Raw genomic sequence first — 22,868 nt, 5'->3', positions numbered from 1 at the left:
TTGATTGACATCTTCATAAATGACATATTTAGCTCTTGGATCAAACATTTATCATGGCCCTCTTTGGTAAAATGGCTGTTAGTTGTTAGTTGATTGTGTTAATTAGAGGGTATAAATAGTTGATAACATTAGTTGATGGTAGAAAAGTGTTTGGTAAATTAGTTATTAGTTGATAGCTGTTTGGTATAATTTCTTTTCTAAAAAAACTAATTGAAAAAGTTGCTTGGAATAGCATTTTGAATTTTAGCTTTTTAGAGTTGTAAAAAGCTAATTAACCAAACATTTATATTGATATTTTAACTAAATCAAACAATTAATAGTGGTCAAATAAGCCAAAATTGACCTATAGACCAATTTTTCACCAAACAGGGCCTATTATATATTCTTACTAAAAGAATCCAACCTAAATTCGCTTCAAGTTATTAAACAATTTCAGAAACTATCTACACGCCGATTAATCAAATTACCAATCAAAGTATGAAAAACAATTAAACAGAAATTAAAGACGCGCAATTTTGATAATGTAGTTCAAAGAAACCTTTTCTATTCTTCTCCCATGAGAAGAAACCTTTTCTATGTTTATGGGGCTACCGGCGTGAACTCAAATACCACTCAATCGATCAAGGGAGTACAAGATACAAGGTTCGAGTTCACCAAGATAGCTATCTAATCCGTAAATTCACAATATGTATTCTTATCTTCTAGGAATTTGGTGATACTGCTTCAACAAAGCTCCAAGTAGATCTATGTTCACTTCCAACACAACTCCATTCTTTTCATTAGGGCGACCCGTCCTGCCAGACTAACCCGCCCGACCCACAACCCGACATGGCCCACGGATATGCGAATCGCAATTTATGCTGTGCAACCGAATGCACCATGCGCATGATGCATTCGATGCAAAACGACGTCGTTTTGGTTTAAAAACGCGCATCCCACTTAAAGAAGAAATCAAGTTCAATTCCCGGCAATAGCATTTTTATATATCCATTTATTCATAACTATATATCCATAAATTCATAACTATATATCCACAAATTCATAACTATATATCCACAGTGAATGAGTGAAGTAAAAATCCACAATGAATGAACTAAATATCCACAATGAATGAATTAAATATCTATAAATTCATAACTATATATCCAGAAATTCGTAACTATATATCCAGAAATTCATAAATATATATCAACAGTGAATGAATGAAGTAAATATCTACAATGAATGAACTAAATATCCACAATGAATGAACTAAATATCCATAAATTCATAACTATATATCCACAAATTCATAACTATATATCTAGAAATTCATAATTATATATCCATAATAATGCTATTGCCGAGAATCGAACCTGAATTTTTTTTTAAGAGGGACGCGCGTTTTTAGTCAAAACGACGTCATTTTGCATCGTATGCACCATGCGCATGGTGCATTCGGTTGCACAGCATAACTATTGTATGCGAATCTGACAAAAAATCGGATTAATGTGATGTAGTTAATTTAAGAGAAAATTGTAAAAAATGTCCCTCTATAGTATGTCAATTATCAATGTCACCCCTGAATTATGAGTGGTGTAAATGTTGCCCCTCAATTATCAAAACGGTGCACATATAGTCCCTCCCGTAACGGACATGTGGTTCCCCGTTAGTGTACGACACCGTTAAGTCGGAGTAAATATGTAATTTAGTTGTTTTTTTCCTTCTTCGATTCGAAGTACCAGCGATGGACAGCGGTGGGGAACCATAGGTCCGTTACGGGAGGAGCTATATGTGCACCATTTTGATAACTGAGGGGCAACATTTACACCACTCATAATTCATGTGCGACATTGATAATTGACATATTATAGAAGAACATTTTTTACAATTTTCCCTTAATTTAAATTTGAGTAGGAGTTGGATATTTGATATCTGACCCGGCCGAATATCCGAACTTGTATATATATATATATATATATATATATATATATATATATATATATGTGTGTGTGTGTGTGTGTGTGTGTGTGTGTGTGTGTGTGTGTGTGTGTGTATATATATATATAGTATGATAGCTAGGGTTTCAAGCATTCTTCATTTTCCTTGGTTTCGCACAGTCGTGAGTCCCTCTCCGACTCTCTCCTTCTCTCCAGTATGCACTCTGCGGACTCTCTACTTCGTCTTCTCCATATCTCAAAGCCTCTCACCAGGGGCAGAGCCAGAAATTTGATTGAGGGGGGGCAAAGAAGTATGGACGGATTCAGAAAGTTTTTCCAGTAAAGGCGAAGCATTAAAACAAAAGAGATAATTTTTAAAAAAAAATTACCTAAGAAATATAGTGTGTGTGTGTGTGTGTGTGTGTTAAATATTTAAAAAGTTACTAAAAACGTGACTATGTTAAAGTCATAGAGGAAGGAGACAAAAAAAATTATAAAAATATGTTGATGCCAAAAAATTCAAACCTTTGACTTTTACTATTACCAATGTGTTTTGCCAACTAATCTAACTCACTTCTTGTTGACATTTAATAATTTTTTATACTAATACTTAACATGTATTATATATATATATATATATATATATATATACAAAGATTATATATGGGGTGAGTTGCCCCTGCCCCTTTAGCTTCGTCCCTGGTTAAGACCATTCTTAATTACGTCAAAGTAAAGGAATGATTACCTTGGATATGGTGAACCTTTGATAGGTTTTTGGCCATACTTTCGCCAAGCCCACTTATCATCAGAAAGCTCCTCAAGTGGTACCTGAAGCGGCTCTCACAGTCTCAACTCTCCTGTAGTCCCCTTTTTCTGTTCTCTCACTCTCTCAACATATTCAATTTTTATTTTAAAACATATTTGTTTAAAATTTTGATAGTTATTTGTTATTGAAATAAATTACGTTACATGCCAACTAACATGTAGTGTGATCGCATCTAGTTACCATTCCAAATTGGTGATCATAAGTTTGAACTCCAGTGGTGGGGACTTAGATTCTTTGGGCTGAAAATGTTTAAGAAAGTATTGAACATATACTACTTTGAAAAGAATCATGAGTATTTCAAAAAAAATAAATAAATCATGTCACATGTATTTTAAAACAAAATTTAAATATGTCAAATTTTAAAATAATGACATATTGAAAGTTTAAATTTCAATCGTTATGATTATGATGATGATTAATGCAACAGAGGGTTCTAAGGGGTTTTTGTGGACATCGGTTTTTAATCAAGAGGACATTAGGAGGGCTTTGAGTGAGATGATCATAATAGATGAGCTCCCGTTTAGGTTTGTTGAAGGCTAAGGGTTCAAGAGATTTGTTCTTGTTGCTTGTCCTAGGTTCAAACCCCTTCTAGGCAAACAATTTCACGAGATATTTATCAAATAATGTTTTTCTAATGATACAACTTTGGAGTTTTTTAAAAGTAAGTTGTTATCTTGGGGTACATCTTATGTTAAGGTTCAGTACAAACACATGAGGTGCATAGCCTATATTATGAACACAGTTGTACAAGATGGATTTAGATTTGTTGATAGTTCTGTCAAAATGGTTAGGGATGCAGTGAGATGGGTTAGGAACTCACCTGCAAAACTGAAAAAGTTTAGGGATTTTGTTGATCTCATTGGAGTGGAAGCTAAATCTGCTTTACATCTTGATATTCCAACAAGATGGAACAACACCTACATTATGCTTAACACTGCAATTCAATACCAAAAAGTGTTTGAAGCATATGAGGAAAATGATGCCTCATTTTCTAGTGACTTAGCTGAATTTCTTCCTTCTTATCTGGATTGGTGTTCTGTGCAAAGCTTAATCATTCTTCTGAAAAGCTTTTATGAGATAATTGTGAAAATATATAATTCTCTTTATGTCACCTCTAATACTCTCTGAGAGTTCTAATGAGTTGCATGTTGGACGATATGGTTCAATCTAAACTGATTGTGAATAGGTAATATGTTTATATGTTTCCTGATTTTTTGATTTTTATTTTTAACTTTTGCATTGTTTATTTGTTTTTAACAAGCAATGATGTCCCAAATGAAAAACAAGTTTGAGAAATATTAGAGGATCCTGAAAAAATGAACTTACTCATTTTTTATGCCAATATTTTGGACCTCAGAGATAATGATGAGTATATGCCTTACTAGTTTGTCCTTCTCTATGGAGAAGAGAAATGCAAATCTTGTTTTGCCAATGTGCAAGCTGCAATGGTTGAGTTGTATAATGACTATGCATCCACCTACTATGTTAGCTCATTGCAATCTGAATCCTCTACTCAATCTACTATAGATTTCCTATTCTCTCCAAAATGGCTAGAGATGTTCTTGCAGTTCCTATATACACAGTTGCCTCTGAAAGTGCATTGAATACAAGTGGAAGGGTATTAGATGGATTTATGAGTTTCTTAACTCCTAAAATTGTGGAAGCTCTACTTTGTGCACAAGATTGGTTGAGATTACCCAATCAACCAATCTCTATTGAGAAAAACTTAGATGGAGTTGAAAGATTAAAAAATGGTACATTTTCTTCCCCTCTTTTTTTTTTCTTATTATATTGTTACTCACTTACTCAATCAAGTTAGATACTCTGTATTCTTTAATGATGTATTTTTATCTCTTGTATTTTGCAGAGTTACTCACTAGAGCTGCTTCTACTCTCCCAACATTGACAACAATTCATATAATATATTTCATATTTTCATTAATATTCCCATGCATTCTGTTACTCATTTTTCATTTATCTTATGTTTGTTTTGGTTCTTGCCTTCTTGGAGGCTAAACAGTCTTTGAGTCGACAAACCAGGCAATTACACTCATACTCAAATACTTCTAAGTGGCTTAGTAACTTTCTCTTTTAAAAATGTCGTTGCCCTTGAGGCTATGTGATGTTTGATTAAGACCTATCTGGTTTTTGAAATTCTGGTAAGAAATACTCAAACACAATATCACAATAACACATAAACTATCAATGAAACCTATGCCTTTCTATAATTCGTATATCACTCTCCCTTGCTTTGCCTTACACACACACACTTACACGCACTTTTTCAAAGTTAATGTTTTGGTTTAAAATAATGTTTTAACCATTAACCTCAAAATTAAAAAAATTAATGTGATTTTTTACAAAATTACAAATTTATAAGAAATTAATAACATTTGAACTTGTATTATTAAAATTTTTTATAAGACTTGTAATATTATTTGATAACTTATAAATGTTATAAAGTGCATTATAGTTTATAAAGTCCATGATAAATTTTGCCCGAGCTTAGATCAGAACCTGAGTTGTGTCTGGGCCGGTTAGAAACCTAGGACATACCTGGGCCGACTGGTTTCAAGCTGGGCTCCAACCTATTTTTTTACAAGACCTGAACTGGCTTTCTATAAGTTAATTTAAATTTGAGCTAAGTCTGACCCAGCCTGATGAAGCTCATACCCGCTTTTTCCGGGCTAATTCAGCGCTAATTTGACATTGAACCAACCCATAACCACCTCTATTGACAAGTGTTTGTTACTTGTAAGAAAATATAATACTTTTAAATAAAAATATAAAAATCACATTTTTTTTTCAAAAGTATTACACTTCCCCATATGTATGGGATCCACCTTAGAAAAATTGAAGTTAAGAATTGGGAAGATAGAGCTAAATGGCTAATCACAAATTCATGAAAACAATATTGTAAATTACTTTTCAATACATACCAAAAAAAAAAAAAAACAAAACAAAAACAAATAAATGCTGTCAGGAGAAAATAAAAATTGTGTCTATACATTAAACTATGAATAACAACACCCTTTCTGTCCTCTACACACAAAGGAACAATGCAGATGCAACATAGCAAAGGGAATTAAATTCTCTGGCTTGCAATCTATAGACGGGTTTGATCATTCAAATGCAAAGTTATCCGGCCACAAATGTAAGAATTCAATAAAACAAGAGCCTGTTATCGTGGCGAATCGAATATTTTGATAAATGTATGCAGATTTTACCCATTCCTTGTCTGGCTTTACCACTCTAAACTTAGATCTAGTCTGCACCACCTCTGATCATTGATCCGTCAACAACTTTGCAGCAACTCTCTTCAAAGATTCACCCGCTTTCATCACATCAGATTCTGAGTGACCAGCGGAGATGAACAACCTAATTCCAACGGGCAAGTTGCATTTATCCAGCATCGATCTCTTGGAAGTCGCAACAAAAACCGAATCTTCCTTCAAAACCTGCAACGCCAATTTTAGTTTTTATTTGATAAACAAGAGCTCGTTTGGAACTGGGAAGACGAGTCTAGAATAAGCAGATGTTGCCATTTGAGTATCAAGAACGATACTTACGCGATCAGCAATATCCTCTAGCACTTGTAGGTCGCTCTTCAAAGAACCGGTGGACTTGTTCAGTTTGAGGAATACGATGGGGGAAAGTGGATCACTCACTAAATCTAGACCCTTTATACCTGATAGACCTGCAGGAGCACAAAAAAAAAATCGTTGTACTTCATAATTCTCGACAGTTCTTGGAACAGGGCTAAGGACAACACAAGAAAATTTGTAAAGCATAGACCTTTGAGCAGTATTTTGATATTTTCCCTCAGTTTTGTAATGAGAGCAGGGTTTTCTTCTATGATATCAATGGCCTTGATTGCAGCACTTGCTAAATACGGAGGCAAAGAAGCAGAAAAGACATAACCAGAACTACTGAGTCGCTGCCACAAGAACCAAAGTATATTAAGATACATGTGCATATACACGCATACATACTTACACGCACGCACAAAGGTAAAGGTGGGGGCAAAAGAGTAAATGTCTTCTTTTGCAGAAAACTTGCAGTTGCATTTTAGCTCACTCATTAGTCATCAGACATTCACACCTGGTGATCAATGACTCTATTACTGCCTGTGCAAAATCCTCCTTCAGTGGCCAATGCATGTCCCATTGCAGCTGTTATGATATCGATCTTTTCAACCTGTAACCGATTCCCATTCAGTATAAGAGCACAAAGATACGATAACTAAAATGAAAAATGTTAACATACCGGAACTCTGTAGTGTTCAGTAAGACCTCTTCCAGAACTGCCAAGTACACCAAAGGAATTGCTCTCATCAAGTAAAACACGGAACTTATATTGTTCTTTAAGTTTTATTATTTCGTCCAATGGAGCAATTTGGCCAGAATTCTGCAGGTAGCAGAAAATAATGTCAAAAGACTTGAAACTAATATGTGCAATGGAATATAAGTAGAAGACACATGAAAGGATAACTTAAAATCTTGCAAAATGAAAGTTTCCGATGCTTTAGTGGGACAAAACTTGTTCCATGTGGTGCCAAAGTGTTGTAATATAAGGTTTCTCAATATAAACACTTAAACAGTTAAACACTTCATACCTGATATACTGCTTCCACAACAATATAGCGCCTGACTTTCTTAGCTCGCTTATTTTCTTGAGTTACTTTCTCCAAACTGTTCCTTAATGACTCCATATTGTTGTGCTTGAAATATATGATTGTACTTCTAGATAGCTGAAGGCCATTTTGTATTCCCCAGTGAACCCCCTCATCCCTGAAAGAGCAAAGACCACTGTGAAATTATCGGTTGAGCAATATATAGATTTCGTGCCAGAAACCCATGACACTCCATTTAAGGACAACTCATCAAAGGAACGTATAAATACAAATGACTGCAATAGGTAAATATTGTTAAGCAAAAAATAGAAAGTGAGACCAGAGACTGCTAAATTCAAAATTTTAACCCACTCCGGGCATCCTATTAAATAAGAAATGGAAGCTACAAAGGTCAAAGCAAAATGCTACAGACCTACTCCTTCTTAATAAGCTTCCCCTAGAAACAGTTCATTAAAAGCTCAAGTTTATTTTGACCCCAAAGGTAATCAACAAGTACAAGCATAGGCATACTCACGCAACAATCACATCTCCCCTTTTGCAGAATGCTGGAATTGCACTGAACATTGTAGAAAGTCCATAAGAGTAGAGTATAGAATCAGGTGTTCCAATAAACTTCGCTATTCTGGACTCACAATCCAGGTGAACATCTGCATAAATGAAGAATTTAAGATGGTCTTACAATCAGACCATGAAGGGGAAAATTGCAATGTACAAGTAGTTGCCGCCACTATGCATTTTAAATCTTACCAATTGTTCCATAAAACCCACGAGGACCACAAGACCCAACACCATACTTTTCCAGTGCTGTAGTACATGTTTCCTGCACCAAAACACAGGTGTGAATGATCCCTACTCAACTAAAAAGCAAGATAAGAAGTAAAGATTGGAAACTTCAAAACAAATTTTCTTACAAGTATCTTTTCATGTCCAACTAAACCAAGGTAATTTGCTGAAGCAAAGTTCACAACTTCTTTACCATTAATTACAGTATGGGGTCCTGCAGCACTGTTCAAAGACAACTTTTAAGGAAGGCATCTGAAGAATATGTACCTTTTAAGAAGCATGGCAACTTAATTATCCAAAAGAAATATATAAAATTTCAAACTTGAATAGTGCAGACGTGAAAAAGTCCATTTTGCACCAATAGTTTTGTTTACATAAATCAGTCGCCCAAGACATAAAAAAAAACATATATTTTCCTCCACAGCTCTATGCTGATCCATGTTCACAATAACAAGAGCAGCAAAGGGCACACTAGAATACATCTCTTCAAAATCTAACAACATGATGGAAGCAAATAATTTGGTGAGAATTTCCACCTTTCCAATACTTGAGGTTCATGTTTCATCTCATCTGTGATTGTAGGAATAAGAGGTTCTGGGACCCATTCATCACATAGCTCATCTATTTCCTAAAATCAACAGCAAGAACATTAATCAGATTGCATGATAGAAAGAAGTCCTGTTGAATTACATTAATATGAAGATAGACATACTTGGAAACGTAAAACGTTGATCCTAGCAGAAGATGATATTACTAATTAACATGAGAAGGGATCTACTTACAACAACTATGTAATTTAACTAACTTTTATGACTCCTTACAGCTATTCATCAATTTTCAGTTACATCAAACAAACTGCCATTAGAAGATATTATATCATTAATATAGTGGATATCTTCTTCAAATATTAGATCATTCCAACACCACCATCTCCGCCCCCCCCCCCCCCCCCCCCCCCCCCCCCCCCCCCCCCGCTCACAAAAAAAAAAAAAAAAAAAAAAAAAAAACAACATCCAGTGTCTGCATTGAGAATAGTGCCAAAAAATACTCCAAATTTTTCTTTTTTTTTTTGCTATTTTGGTGATGTTAAGGATAAATATAAAATAATAAATGTGTGTTCTCAATAACAGTTAAGCATTTAATTCAAAAAAAACATATTTAAATAGGTGACATGTTCTAATATAGAACTTTTGGTACTCTGATGATGTCGAAGTTATAGAACCATGAAGGCAATGCCAAAAAACAGCAAAAGTAATCCACCAAATCATTGCAAAAATATGTTGGGGTAAGTACACTGTTATAAGTGGATCCCCACTCAGTGGAATTCTATGACTGTTGATTTACGTAAAAATTATGCCTACATAAACTAACTAAAAAGATACCCATCTTGAGCCTAAACTCATACTTTTTCAAGGATCATGTTATATTACAGAACAAACCTTCTTTGTCAGTGGTCTTTTGGGTGGTTTATAACTCTTCTGGGACAGAAGGAAAAAGATGACCACCAGCAGAAGTCCCTCCACAAAAAGATGTCCTACAAGCAAAATGAAAAATAAGTATAAAAAAAAAAATCATGTCAAGAAGAATCAAAAACTCTTTTAAGACTTTCAATAAAGAAACGAATACCTCCAACAGGCACTCCAAAAAGAACAGCTCCTGAAAATGGAGCCTCAAATGTTGACGCCACCCATTCAGACGCATGTTTCAACCTATCCATAAAAAGTGACATGGTTGTGTCCATTATGACACAGGGATATTTCAATTTGTGAGCCTCAGGAGAAATACAATGTTCCTTATGATCTTTTATCTGATTCTGCCAATCTGCCATATTCAGCAGAGCTGTATTAGATTCACAACACTTTCTTGTTTGCAGATTAAAATGGTACTATGAGATAGAACAAATGAGAATGTGAAACCTAGAATCCAGAGATGCATATGCATAGGCATCCACAGAATTAACTTACACAAACAGGCCTCATGCTTTGTTTAATAATTAATTTGTCCCCATATTAGTGTAAATTTTTATTCATTTTATTTTCCTCATCCACTAGGACACGAAATTGCCGCCTGATTGATGAATTGGATGAAGCTCTAACACTCCTGGTTTGAGTAGGTGGATTATCTAATTCAATTGTAGAAGATAATAGCTTCCACATTTGGGTTGCTTAAGTTCATTCTGACCAGTGTGTATTTTATGTAAGGGAAAGTACAAATGATCCTTCAGCAAAAGACTAGGAAAAACAGCCAGCTGAAGCAATTGTAACAAAATGCACCACCTTTGCAAGCAAAGGGGCAGGAGGTCAAATTGCTCACACTGGAATCAATTGGGATTTTCCAGCACATTTTTTTTTGTTCAAAACAATGACCACAGGATTTATAGCAATAGAATTACAAATTATCAACATCAAATACAGCCATATACTAATACCTTAGTAACCCATTACACCAAAGTATATTCACAAAATAAGGGACTAAATACACATAAATATGTGGGCTATAGAATTCAAACTCAACTTTGCTTTTAGTTGGACTTGAACACTCCTTAATTGTGGTTTCCTTGGTTTTTTCATCCTTAACATTCTGACAGTACTAGAGTTATGCTTTCAAGTATTCTTCATAGCTTCTCCTAATATGACTAACAAAGTCTAGAAAATTTTAGATAGGCTTCCTAGTACTCTTGTCTTCACAGTCCCACTCTCTAAGAGACCCCCTAACGGTGTTGAGCACTTGAGCTGAATAATATTCAAGCAATAAAACTCCAAACTGATTTATTCTATTACTGTATTCATTTATTAAATCAATTTTCAAATTGGGCTGCCAGATTCACCACAATACTGGCAAAATGTTGGAATATCGATTAAACAAAACAGAGAGCGTGAGTAGGAAAATAACGCATGAACATGAACATCGAAAGCAACAGCAATAAGAGCTAATCTATAAAGAGATCAATACAAGTTGAGGCAAAATCTTCAAACAAATATTCAATCTATTGATAAAAATTCAAATTTTCTCATTTTCAGTATAAAAAAAAATTACAGAAATTCAAAATCTTTGCAACTCATGAGCTCATAAATAAAAAATGAACCAAAATTCTTCACAGAACTCAAATATTTGGGCAGGGGCAGATCCAGAATTTTGTCTTAGTGGGGGCAAAGTTCAAATGGATTCAAAAATGTCCACAACAAAATATCAAACGCTGATAATATAGTTCGAATACAAAATACATTATAAATCACAATACAATGTTTATGATGAACTACGGGATAGTACTCATTTACGCTCTCTCATAGTTATATAGTGTATTGGAAGCAGTGGACTAACAACAGTGGATTAATATACATTATGACATTTATAACTTATAAGCAGTGAGCTGCTACATTGCTACTACAAGTATATACATTAATACATTATAGCGTCTAGACAAACAGTGCATACTGGAAGCAGAGGCACAGAGGCAAATGTTTAATATAGTGTTCGACTGTTTATAATTTATATTAAACACATCCATACTGTATACATTAAAATTTCCTAATTTCTATGTTTCTCTTTTTCAACTTTTTTTTTTTATTATGATTATTACCAGCAGACAGCAGTCAATTGCATACTGGAAGCAGAGCAGTAGAATAGTGGAATCATTGATAAAAATTTGGGAAATATACATAGATTGATAGATTATACAGAAATTGATAAACATTGGGGAAATATACAGAGAATACGAAAATACATAGAAAAAAAATAGGTTGAAGATTGAAGATTTATGGAATTAGGGATTTATCAATGGTCAATTATGGAATTAGGGCTAACTAATAAATAAAGAGAATAAGGTTGAAGATTGGTTCAAACCTGAACATTTGCAAGTTATTGCCAACTTGCCGGAGTGCTGGACGAGTGATGAAGGCACGGAAGAGCTTGAATCTTGAGATGTAGGAGCGTAGATTGCGTAGCTGCGGAAGGTTGAAGGTGATGAGGAGCTGGAACTCACGCTATCACGCACAGACACACAATATGGAAAAAAAATTAAAAAATTATATATATACAACCCCCACAGCTGCAGGCTGCAGATCCGGCAATGTATTTGGGAGAAAATTAAGATTTGCAATGATAAACATGTTAAGAATTGAGAAAGCTAACCTGATGGAGAAACTTAATGCCGCGTGAAGCAATAGAGAGCCGCCCCTTCCGTTCTAGACTACTCAGATTTTCTCTTTCTAATTTCGTCTTCTTCTTTTGACAAGTTGATCTGGCTGGGTTTGAATATTCCAAGAACTAACGTCTGGTCACTAGTCTTCGATGGACAGTGCTTTTTTTTTTTTAAGTGCTATTACAAAATGTAATATCTGATTATACATTTTTTATGAAATATAAAAAGGAAATGCACCCACTAGAATTCAAATGTGCAAGTTCTAATTTGAGTGTCAAGAGGTACCATTAAATAGACCTGGCAAATTCGTGTATATGGATTCGTTAACAGGTCGACACGAAAATGACATGATAAGATTAAACACGGACACAATACGTTACGGTTAACGACCCGGGACACATTAAGGTTAAACACTAATCCGTTATTTTCGTGTCCGGTTTTGTGTCGTGTTAACGGATCGTGTACATAATTGACAGGTGTACCATTGAACTACATTTATTTCTTTTATTTATTTACAGAGATTCAACACTTTTAATTGATTAAGATTTTTATAAAAATTTAATACTGAGTAACTTAAAACTCAAGTGGACTCAATTACCTCAAATTTATTTTAGACTTTCATCCTTATGTTCTGACTAATTATTTTTCCCAAAAGGTTGAATTCTCAATTCTAAGGGCTCACCGCTCATGTCCCTTGATAATTAATAAGATAAGTCGGTAAAAACTTAAATTATTTTTTGTTAAAAGGTATATGATTGTAATAGGCTTACTCATATTAGTGAGGAGTAATTAAAAAGTTATACAATGAAGTTATAGCGTACAAATTTATATGTTTTTCATGTGTATATAATTGAGATCTTAATTATCATTATATAAGATTATTCCCCTTACAAGCTCTTGTTTGATATTTTGAAACATTAAATTTTTTCGATATAAGATTCATTAAAATAATGAAATTTTTACATTTAAATTCTTAAAGTATATAGAATTTTTTTCTCAAATATAGTACATCAACTTATAATAAGATGTACATTTTAATTAAAGCAATATAGTTTTGGAATGTAAAAATAAAATTTGTGATACAACAAATAAGGTTTAATTTAAGCAAAGGGAATATAATATATTCTTAAAATAATTCTATAATGACATTTATATTCTTTTAGGATGACGATTCAAAAAATAATATCTTTCACTTTTTTAATTGTTGAAAGAAACAAATTAAATTAATTAAATATTATTACTCCGTATATTTTAATACTTACTACAAAGAAGAAAAGCGTGACAAAAAGAATAGAGAAAATTAAAAAAATAAAAAAAAAATCTTGAGTTCCTCATTCTGTACACTAATTTAATTGTTATAATAATAATATAAAATATTTATTATTATTATTATTATTATTATTATTATTGATGCCCAGGGGTACGACCTAATAATAATTAAAGTGAGATGTAGGCTCGCTTGACCAAGGGGAATCCAATTAGGAAATTGCAGATGGGCCGTTTTTTTTTTTATGGAAAGAGGGCTAAGGGTCGGTTGGCAGTACGGTATAGGAGTCGTTATGTTGTGCAACCGTGTGCACCATGCATGGTGCATACGGTTGCAAAACGACGTCGTTTTGACGTCTGACTTATAAAAAAAAAAAATTTAGTTTCGATTGCCGTTAACGGCGTTATGTTGTGCATAATTTGAACTATACATCCATAACTTCATAACTATACATTCAGAATTGCATAACTACACATCCATAACTTCATAACTATACATTCATAATTGCATAACTACACATCCATAACTTTATTATACATTCAAAATTGCATGCATAACTACACATACACAACTTCATAACTATACATTCAGATTGCATAACTACACATCCATAACTTCATAACTATACATTCATAATTGCATGCATAACTACACATCCATAACTTCATAACTATACATTCATAATTGCATAACTACACATCCATAACTTCATAACTATACCTTCATAATTGCATGCATAACTACACATCCATAACTTCATAACTATACATATAAATTGCATAACTACACATCCATAACTTCATAACTATACATTCATAATTGCATGCATAACTACACATCCATAACTTCATAACTATACATTCAGAATTGCATGCATAACTACACATCCATAATTTCATAACTATACATTCAGAATTGCATAACTGCACATTCATAACTTCATAACTATTCATTCAGAATGTGAAATTATAAAATTATGAACATATGTTTACGTAACTAACGGCAATCGAAAAAAAAATCTTAAAAAGTAAAACGACGCCGTTTTTGCAACCGTGTGCACCATGCACAGCATAATTTTCCACGGTGTAGAGCATAATCTGAGAAAATAAACAATGGGGAGGAATGATTTATCTAGGCCGTGGGGGCGTCAACTAACGACCATGGGGGTCGAGCGAGCGGAAGCGAATCGCCGGGATGCAGGGCGGTGAACTGCTCGTCTGCTCTACTCCCAGGTCTATTACCCCTCGTCGGGTCGCCTTACCCCTTCGTCGACAGCTGGAAGGCCCCGACTTAGTTCGAAAGGTTGGGGCAGACAACTCAAACCGATTGGTTGGGTAAACGGCTTGTTGAGTAGTGAGATAGCCTGTAGGGGTACGTGCGCGTGGCTTACTCGAAAAAATCCTTGTTTTTTGGAAGATCTATCCCATGTCTTGTACTGCACTCTGTAAAAACTCTGAATCATTCTCTTGAAGCTCATCCTCTTTATCACAAAAGATCCGCTTATCCCAAAATAACATGGATAGGGAAATCCCAATTCATTAGGCCTCCACCCTCATCCCTAGCTAGGTTTATCTATATTTTTAGTTTAGATGGAGTTTATATTAATTAGTATTTAGAAATAGTGTTTATTGAAAAAATTGAACCCTTAACCTATTAATAAACTAATGTAATCCTAATGAAACCAATTATGTTAAAACAACTTATTGAACATATAATTATACTTTTATTTACATATTTATAAACAATATATCTAATCTATAATAAAAACTAATAAGTGTGATTGAATGTTATACCATTCATTTATGTACGTTATTCTTTTATATACATTATGCTATAAGAACACAAACCACGCACCTTAAGTACACAAACCACACAACAAAGCACCTTAAGAACACAAACCACGCACTTAAAGTTTTAAAATGGCTCACCTTAAGTTTCACACAGCTGACGCACCCTAAGCATACAAACCACGTACCTTAAGAAGGAAAACAACGCACATTAAGTTTCAACAACTACTCACATTAAACACAAAACACACGCACCTTAAGCACAAAACCCACGCACCTTAAACACAAAATCACGCACCTTAAGAAGAAAAATCACGCACCTTAAGTTTCAACAAATACTCACATTAAGCACACAACCCACCCACCTTAAGCATAAAACCCACGCACCTTAAACACAAAACTCATGCACCTTAAGAGGGAAAACCACGCACCTTAAATTTGACCTAGATACAAAAATTACCAAATTGTCACCGCATTTTATTTTTTAAATTTTGGTAATCATGTACGTTGATTTAAGCAAGATTAATGGCTCATATTTAAACGCACAACCGCACCTGGACGTACCAACCGCATTTGAACCTAATTCTATATATATATATATATATATATATATATATATATATATATATATATTAATTAAGTGATATACATATAACTTACTAAATTAATAGTTTAGTTGGTAAATCACATAATTTTTATTTTAAAGGTCAGGGGGTCAAGACCTTAGTTGAGTAATTCACTAGTGTTTCGATTTTTTTGCCCCCAAGTAAAGATTTCTAGCTCCACCCTGTTGGTAAGTTTTGTATTATAAATTTTATTTAAAATATAACAAAATTACATAAGACCTTAAATAGTTCATAAATGTCCCACCACTATTCAAAACACAACATTCATATAAACTACAATTTTTCCTTCTTAATGACCTCAGTCCTACGCCTTTTAGGTACTTCAATCTCTATGAACTCATCAATAATAGACCTCATCACAAAACCTCCAACAATCCCATGAGTTTTGCCTTCAGAATCTTCATCCAAATCAATAGCATCGACTTCATTCATTCCAAAGAAATCCTGAATAACATTTGGTGAATAAAATAACACTTACTTTCAAAAATTTTAGCCCTACACAGTTGCAACAAAACTATCAATGGCTCATTTGTGCTTGAATTGAAAAAAGATAAAACCTTATCCACATGTTCATCTCAAACACTACACTGGATATGATTTTGCCTAAGATGTAACGTTTATCCGTTACTATTATTATAACATTAGGATAAGTTATGATAATATTCAGTATTTGATATGTGGTGCAACACTAATAACCTAATAACTAGACTACCATTATGATTAGGAGTCTGGTTAGGGTTTAGGAGACCTAAAGACAATCAACCACAATGATGGCCAGTGGTTATATAAGGTCACTAGTCCTCTCACTGCTCACATTACATACCTCATACACCATCTAGAGAGAGCTGAGTAAAGTGAGAGACAAAATACTCGTTATCTCTGCAGCAGTCCGGATCGTTCAACCGTGTAAAGAGCTATGGCTGGAGGTTAGTCGATCCTATTATCACATATTATATGATGCATGTGATACTTTAGTCTAACAGTTGGTATCAGTCGCCATAAATAATCTCTGCCTAGTTCGTTTAATTGCATATAATATTTGCATATGTTGTATATATATTTGTATAATTCAATTACATATGGTGAATATTCTTTGGTTCGCAATTAAATTGTCTGGACTGCTGGAAATTTTAGTTTATTCCGCATTAAGAAACAAAAAAAAAAATTAATTAAATTGGATAATTATTTTTTATTTTTGGCCTTTTCGCTGCTTCGCCGGAAATTGCTTCTTGTTTTTCGAATTCCGGTGCTGGCTTGCGATTATTCAGATGAAGAAGATGGATGATGAATGTTTGGCTTAAGTTAATTGGGTCAGGTCTGGCCATTTGGGCTAGACCTGGGCTCATATAAAAAAAAATTAATAATAATAATATTATTATTATTATTTTTTACTGGGCCTGTTATGGTTTTGGGTCAAGCCTGAATTGATATTTGGACTACATCAATTCATTCAGTTTAATATCATCATCATATTTGGACTTCTTCTAATTAAATTATCCAATTGAAATTTTTTTTTATTAAGTCCATTATTAAATTATTATTCAACTTTGAATAATTATTCAGTTTTAAATTTTTCAGTTGAATTTTAATTTAATAATGTTTTTCAGTTTAAATTGTATTAAGTGTTGCAATTTAATTGTGGAGTATTTGTGAGTAATATGCATAATCTGAGCATGCTATTTATCTCTTTATTGCAATAATTATTTGAATGTTATAATTATGCCTGTAGAAAAGCATGTTCATTAAGAAAAATTTAGAGCCTTTTAGGTCTGAATTATATGCTGATTATGCATGATTTAGTGCCTTTAGGTGAATTAGTGACTTTCAGGTTAGATTATGCATATTATTACTCAATCTTCAGTCATTACTCCACTCGTGTTTTATAAAGTTCCTAAAGCACATAAAGTACATAAACAATTTGTAGTTTACCCTATTTAAAGCCTTATCCATAGGTGAAACTACACTCTTTAGATCTCTCAAATGATTTTACTTCAAAAATGAGAACACATGAATTAGGGAAGTTTCTTGGGGAGGAATACTAGTTCTATGGCCCTGGCTTAAAAGCCTTGTTGCTACTAGTCCCCTTGCGACGCTACTCTGTCTAAGGAGTTGGTTTTTAACCGAGCTTCGTCTCGACCAACTTTCCTGGGAGTATACCTAAGGATTGTCTATCATATTTTGGTTTAATCTGTTTGTTTATTAGGTTTTCTTGCTAATGTGATTATGTTCTTTGGTTAATTAAAGAGTAGCCACAGCATCTTTAATTTTTCCAAAATTACATATTAAGTTTTACTCACATAAAGTTAATGCAAGAATATTGTAATTCACTCAGCGTGATATGGCAAAATTTAGCCCACAGGCAATTTTGTTATATTTGTAGGGTTAATTAGGATGAAATACCATACTATGATCATAATTTGCCCACAGGGATTATGTATCGGCATATAGTTTTGGTAGTTTTGTCATTAAGGGTGGAAAAATTAAAATTGCACCCATTCCGTTTCCACCATTCAGTTTTGGTAAATTCATTATGCGTAAAAATTTAGCCCACAGGCAATTTTTATGGCATCCGAATTTATCCTTCGCATAATTTTACATTGGTAATATTATGTACTTCAGTATCTCTCTCTAATTTTTTATGCCTCGAAAATTCTAACCAAGCATTAATTATTATTCTTTACAGCAACTCATCCTGTCACCCAAACACAAATTAATGTTCCAATCCTTAACGAAGATAATCACAAAGAGTGGAAAGATGCTATTCTCTTGCAATTAAGATTATTAGAGTTGGATTACGTTGTTCTCAATGAGGAACCCCCTGAGGTTACTGAAGAAAGCACTAGCGAAGCCAAGCAGCTTCGCGCACAATGGGAGAAATCCAATGGATATGTGTGCTCTTCATTAAGTCAAGAATTTCCAGAAAAATTCGTTTTTGCTTTGAGGACATTAAGAAAGCGAAACCCTTGCTCAAAGCTATCGATGATAACTTCATTGAATCAAAGAAAGTTTTGGCAATGACTCTAATCATGAAGTTGAGAAATTTGCGTCTTTCCACTGTCAAGGGAACGCGTGAACACATTATGCAACTCAGGGATATTGCGGCTCAATTAAAGGAGTTGGAAATCATTTTACCAGATGATTATTTGGTGTTTTTTGCACTTGATACCCTTCCTCAGGAGTACAATCCTTTTAAGATTTCCTACATCACACATAAAGCGGACTGGTCTATCAATGAGTTGATAACCATGTGTGCAATGGAGGAACAAAGGCTTGTGGCTAAGCTTGGGTATGTTCCATCTTCTTTTGTTTGTTTCGAATCTAATATGTCAGCAGTTAATACTAATTCTTGGTGGGTTGACTCTGGTTCAACAATCCACATTGCAAACTCTTTGCAGGATTTGACAAAATTGAGACAGCCAACGGGAACTGAGTGTAGCATCTTCTCTGGAAACAAGATTGCGTCACCAGTCGAAGCTGTCGAAGTTTGCAATTTAGTTTTGGACAATGGTTTTGTAATGACGTTAGAAAAGACATTTTATGTTCCTAGTTTTTCTAGGAACTTAGTTTCAGTATCTAGACTTGTACCCTTCGGATATTCTTTTGAATTTAATACCAATAATATCAAGTTATTTCATTATTATACTTGTGTTGGTACTGGTACATTGTCTAATGGTCTTTTCCGTCTTAAATTAAAGACTGATTCAGTTTACAATTCTTTACATGTTCAAAACGGCACCAAACGGTGCAGTATTAACGACAATTCCTCAATGTTGTGGCATCGGAGATTAGGTCATATCTCCCTTGAGCGTATTAAAAGGTTGGTAAAGGATGGAGTACTTTCTACTCTAGACTATACTGACTTTGAGACTTGCGTTGACTGCATTAAGGGTAAGCAGACAAACAAGTCAAAGAAAGGTGCCAATAGAAGTACAACGTTGTTGGAAATTATTCATACTGACATATGTTGTCCTGATATGACAATACCTGGTCAGAAATATTTCACCACCTTTATTGATGACTTCTCAAGTTTTTCCTATGTGTATTTACATCATCATAAACATGAAGCATTGGATGCCTTTAAATCATTTAAAGCTGAAGTTGAAAACCAATGTAACAGGAAAATACACATAGTTAGGTCTGATAGGGGTGGTGAATACTATGGTAGATACAATGAGAATGGGCAAGCACCTGGTCTATTTGCTAAGTTTCTTCAAGAGCATGGGATTGTTGCCCAATACACCATGCCTGGTTCTCCGGACCAAAATGGTGTAGCTGAAAGAAGAAATCGGACCCTTCTGGATATGGTGCGGAGTATGCTTAGCAACTCTAAGCTTCCTAAGTCGTTGTGGGATGAAGCACTTAAGACGGCAACATATATATTAAACCGTGTTCCAACCAAGGCTGTCCCTGAGACACCGTTTGAGTTATTCAAAGGTTGGAAACTGAGTTTGCAACATATGCGTGTTTAGGGATGTCCGTCTGAGGTGAGGATATATAACCCACACGAGAAGAAACTTGACCCAAGGACGATTTGTGTTTTCTTTATTGGATATGCACAATCTTCTAAGGGTTATAGGTTCTATTGTCCATCTCATACTACTAGGATAGTGGAATCAAGGAATGCTAAATTTCTTGAAGATGACTTGATTAGTGGGAGTGATCGGTTTAAGGACTTAGTTCTTTCCTTCGATCATATTGACTCTCAACCTTCTACGTCATCTGGTGGGGTTGTACTTATCCGCAGTGCTCCTTTAGTTCTGCCTGTAGATATACCACCTACCGTTGAGATTCCGCAAACTGTTGAGGATCAACCTTTGGAAGAACCAGTTCAGGACTTACAGCAACCGCCTGAACTAGATTTCGAACCAATGGTTGAACCAACTCAGGATATACAGCAAGATTCTGAGCCGATGCAGACTGAACCGATTCAAGAATTGCCACCAGTTCCTGAAGAGGTAGTTGCCCCGCAGCCTATACAAGGTGATGAGGGTCAACTTTAAGACGGTCTACTCGGATAAGGCGATCAGCAGTTCCTAGTTATTATGTTTCGTATCTACAAGAATCTGACATAGGGGCCGAAAATGATCCTGAAACATTCTCTCGAGCCATAAATTGTGTACAGTCTGACTTATGGTTAGAAGCCATGAAGGATGAAATAAATTCCATGAAGGACAATGGAGTTTGGGATCTTGTTGAGTTGCCTAATGGGGCCAAGGCCGTTGGCTGTAAATGGGTTTTTAAGACTAAAGAAACTCATTAGGCAACATTGAGAGATACAAGGCCCGGCTTGTTGCCAAGGGATTTACTCAAAAAGAAGGAATCGATTACAAGGAGACATTTTCTCCTGTATCAAAGAAAGATTCACTTCGGATCATTCTGGCATTAGTTGCACATTTCAATCTTGAGTTGCAACAAATGGATGTGAAAACCGCTTTCCTAAATGGTGATCTAGAAGAAGAGGTTTATATGAAACAACCTGAAGGTTTCTCTTCTAGGGGTGGTGAGAATTTAGTATGTAAGCTTAAGAAATCCATATGCGGTTTAAAACAAGCCTCCCGTCAATGGTATATCAAATTCGATGGGGTAATTTCTTCATTTGGTTTTGTTGAAAATCCCTCAGATAACTGTATATACCAGAAGGTGAGTGGGAGTGAAATTTGCTTCCTTGTTTTATATGTGGATGACATCTTACTTGCCACCAATGATAAGGGGATGCTTCGTGAAACAATTTCTTTCTAAGAACTTTGATATGAAGGATATGGGTGATGCCTCTTACGTTATCGGCATTAAAATTCGTAGAGATAGGTCCCGGGGTATACTGGGTTTATCTCAAGAAACCTATATAAACAAAGTTTTAAAGAGATTTCATGTGCAAAATTGTTCATCTAATGTTGCTCCCATAGCTAAGGGTTAGACTTTTGGAGAGCTGTAAAGAGGGTTCTAAGGTATCTAAGATGAACCAAAGGTTACAAGCTTGGGTTTAGGCAGACGGACAATTTAGATGTTGTCGGTCATTCAGACGCGGACTTTGCTGGCTGTGTTGATTCTCGAAAATCAACTTCAGGGTGCGTCTTTATTATGGCCAGTGAAGCTATCTCATGGAGAAGTGTTAAACAGTCCTTAATAGCTACTTCTACCATGGAAGCCAAGTTCGTTTCCAGTTTCGAGGCAACTTCATAGGGTGTTTGGCTAAAGAATTTTATCTCTGGGCTTAGAATTATGGATTCCATATCTAAGCCATTGAAAGTTTACTGTGACAACTCAGCTGCAATCTTCCTAGCTAAGACCACAAAAGTGGGAGTCGAATTAAGTACATCGACATCAAGTTCTTAGCAATTAGGAATCGTGTCAAAAATAAAGTTGTATTCTTTGAACACATTCATACTGAGTTGGTGTCAGCAGATCCCTTGACTAAATGCATGCCTTCAGTTAAATTCAAGGATCTGGTTCAGAAAATGGGACTTTTTCCCACTATGGAATTTGTATATACATTCAGTTTAAAATTCTTTGGCATTCAGACATTTTCTCAATTAAGTGTGTACACCTTCATTTGCTTCATATTGATGAGAAAATGTACTTCAGGGACTTGGAATAAACATAAGGTTTATTTCGTTGGGTTTTGTTTCCTAATTAAGTGCTCAATGGCAGTTTGCATTTGATCATAATGGATACTACTCGTGCTAATGAGAACATATCATTATGGTTGGTGTTTTTCTGTTATTGAGTGGTAGTGCTTGCACCAAGTGGGAGAATGTAACGTTTATCCGTTACTATTATTATAACATTAGGATAAGTTATGATAATATTTAGTATTTGATATGTGGTGCAACACTAATAACCTAATAACTAGACTACCATTATGATTAGGAGTCTGGTTAGGGTTTAG

The 22,868-nt window shown here is 34.6% G+C and overlaps 2 protein-coding genes across 4 annotated transcripts; one reads left to right on the top strand and one right to left on the bottom strand.

The window, feature by feature from the left end:
- The first annotated feature begins 3,528 nt into the window (after positions 1-3,528).
- Positions 3,529-4,651, top strand: LOC109178733 (zinc finger BED domain-containing protein RICESLEEPER 2-like). Its single transcript, XM_019328273.1, has 3 exons — positions 3,529-3,828; positions 4,131-4,340; positions 4,613-4,651. The coding sequence occupies exons 1-3, from the start codon at positions 3,529-3,531 to the stop codon at positions 4,649-4,651; spliced, it is 549 nt and encodes a 182-aa protein (XP_019183818.1).
- Positions 4,652-5,663: 1,012 nt separating this feature from the next.
- On the bottom strand, positions 5,664-12,457 carry LOC109178793 (long chain base biosynthesis protein 1). 3 transcript variants are annotated; one of them, XM_019328355.1, is made up of 14 exons: positions 12,293-12,425; positions 12,005-12,144; positions 9,788-9,982; positions 9,601-9,695; positions 8,698-8,789; positions 8,290-8,383; positions 8,126-8,198; positions 7,893-8,025; positions 7,361-7,535; positions 7,012-7,152; positions 6,847-6,942; positions 6,541-6,682; positions 6,315-6,442; positions 5,664-6,203 (listed from the first exon to the last, which is right to left on the bottom strand). In XM_019328355.1, exons 3-14 carry the CDS (start codon positions 9,900-9,902, stop codon positions 6,030-6,032), a joined length of 1,458 nt encoding a protein of 485 aa, XP_019183900.1. In that variant the 5' UTR covers positions 9,903-9,982; positions 12,005-12,144; positions 12,293-12,425; the 3' UTR covers positions 5,664-6,029. The 3 variants fall into 3 exon arrangements, with proteins under 3 accessions (XP_019183900.1, XP_019183901.1, XP_019183902.1); XM_019328356.1 differs by having other exon boundaries at positions 12,005-12,105; XM_019328357.1 differs by lacking the exon at positions 12,005-12,144 and having other exon boundaries at positions 12,293-12,457.
- Positions 12,458-22,868: the final 10,411 nt, after the last annotated feature.

This window comes from Ipomoea nil, unplaced genomic scaffold (genome assembly GCF_001879475.1).
Source record: "Ipomoea nil cultivar Tokyo-kokei standard unplaced genomic scaffold, Asagao_1.1 scaffold0869, whole genome shotgun sequence".
In the NCBI taxonomy this organism is placed as follows: Eukaryota; Viridiplantae; Streptophyta; class Magnoliopsida; order Solanales; family Convolvulaceae; genus Ipomoea; species Ipomoea nil.
The sequence above is the reverse complement of the archived record's forward strand: the minus strand, read 5'-3'. Positions and strand labels throughout refer to the sequence as shown.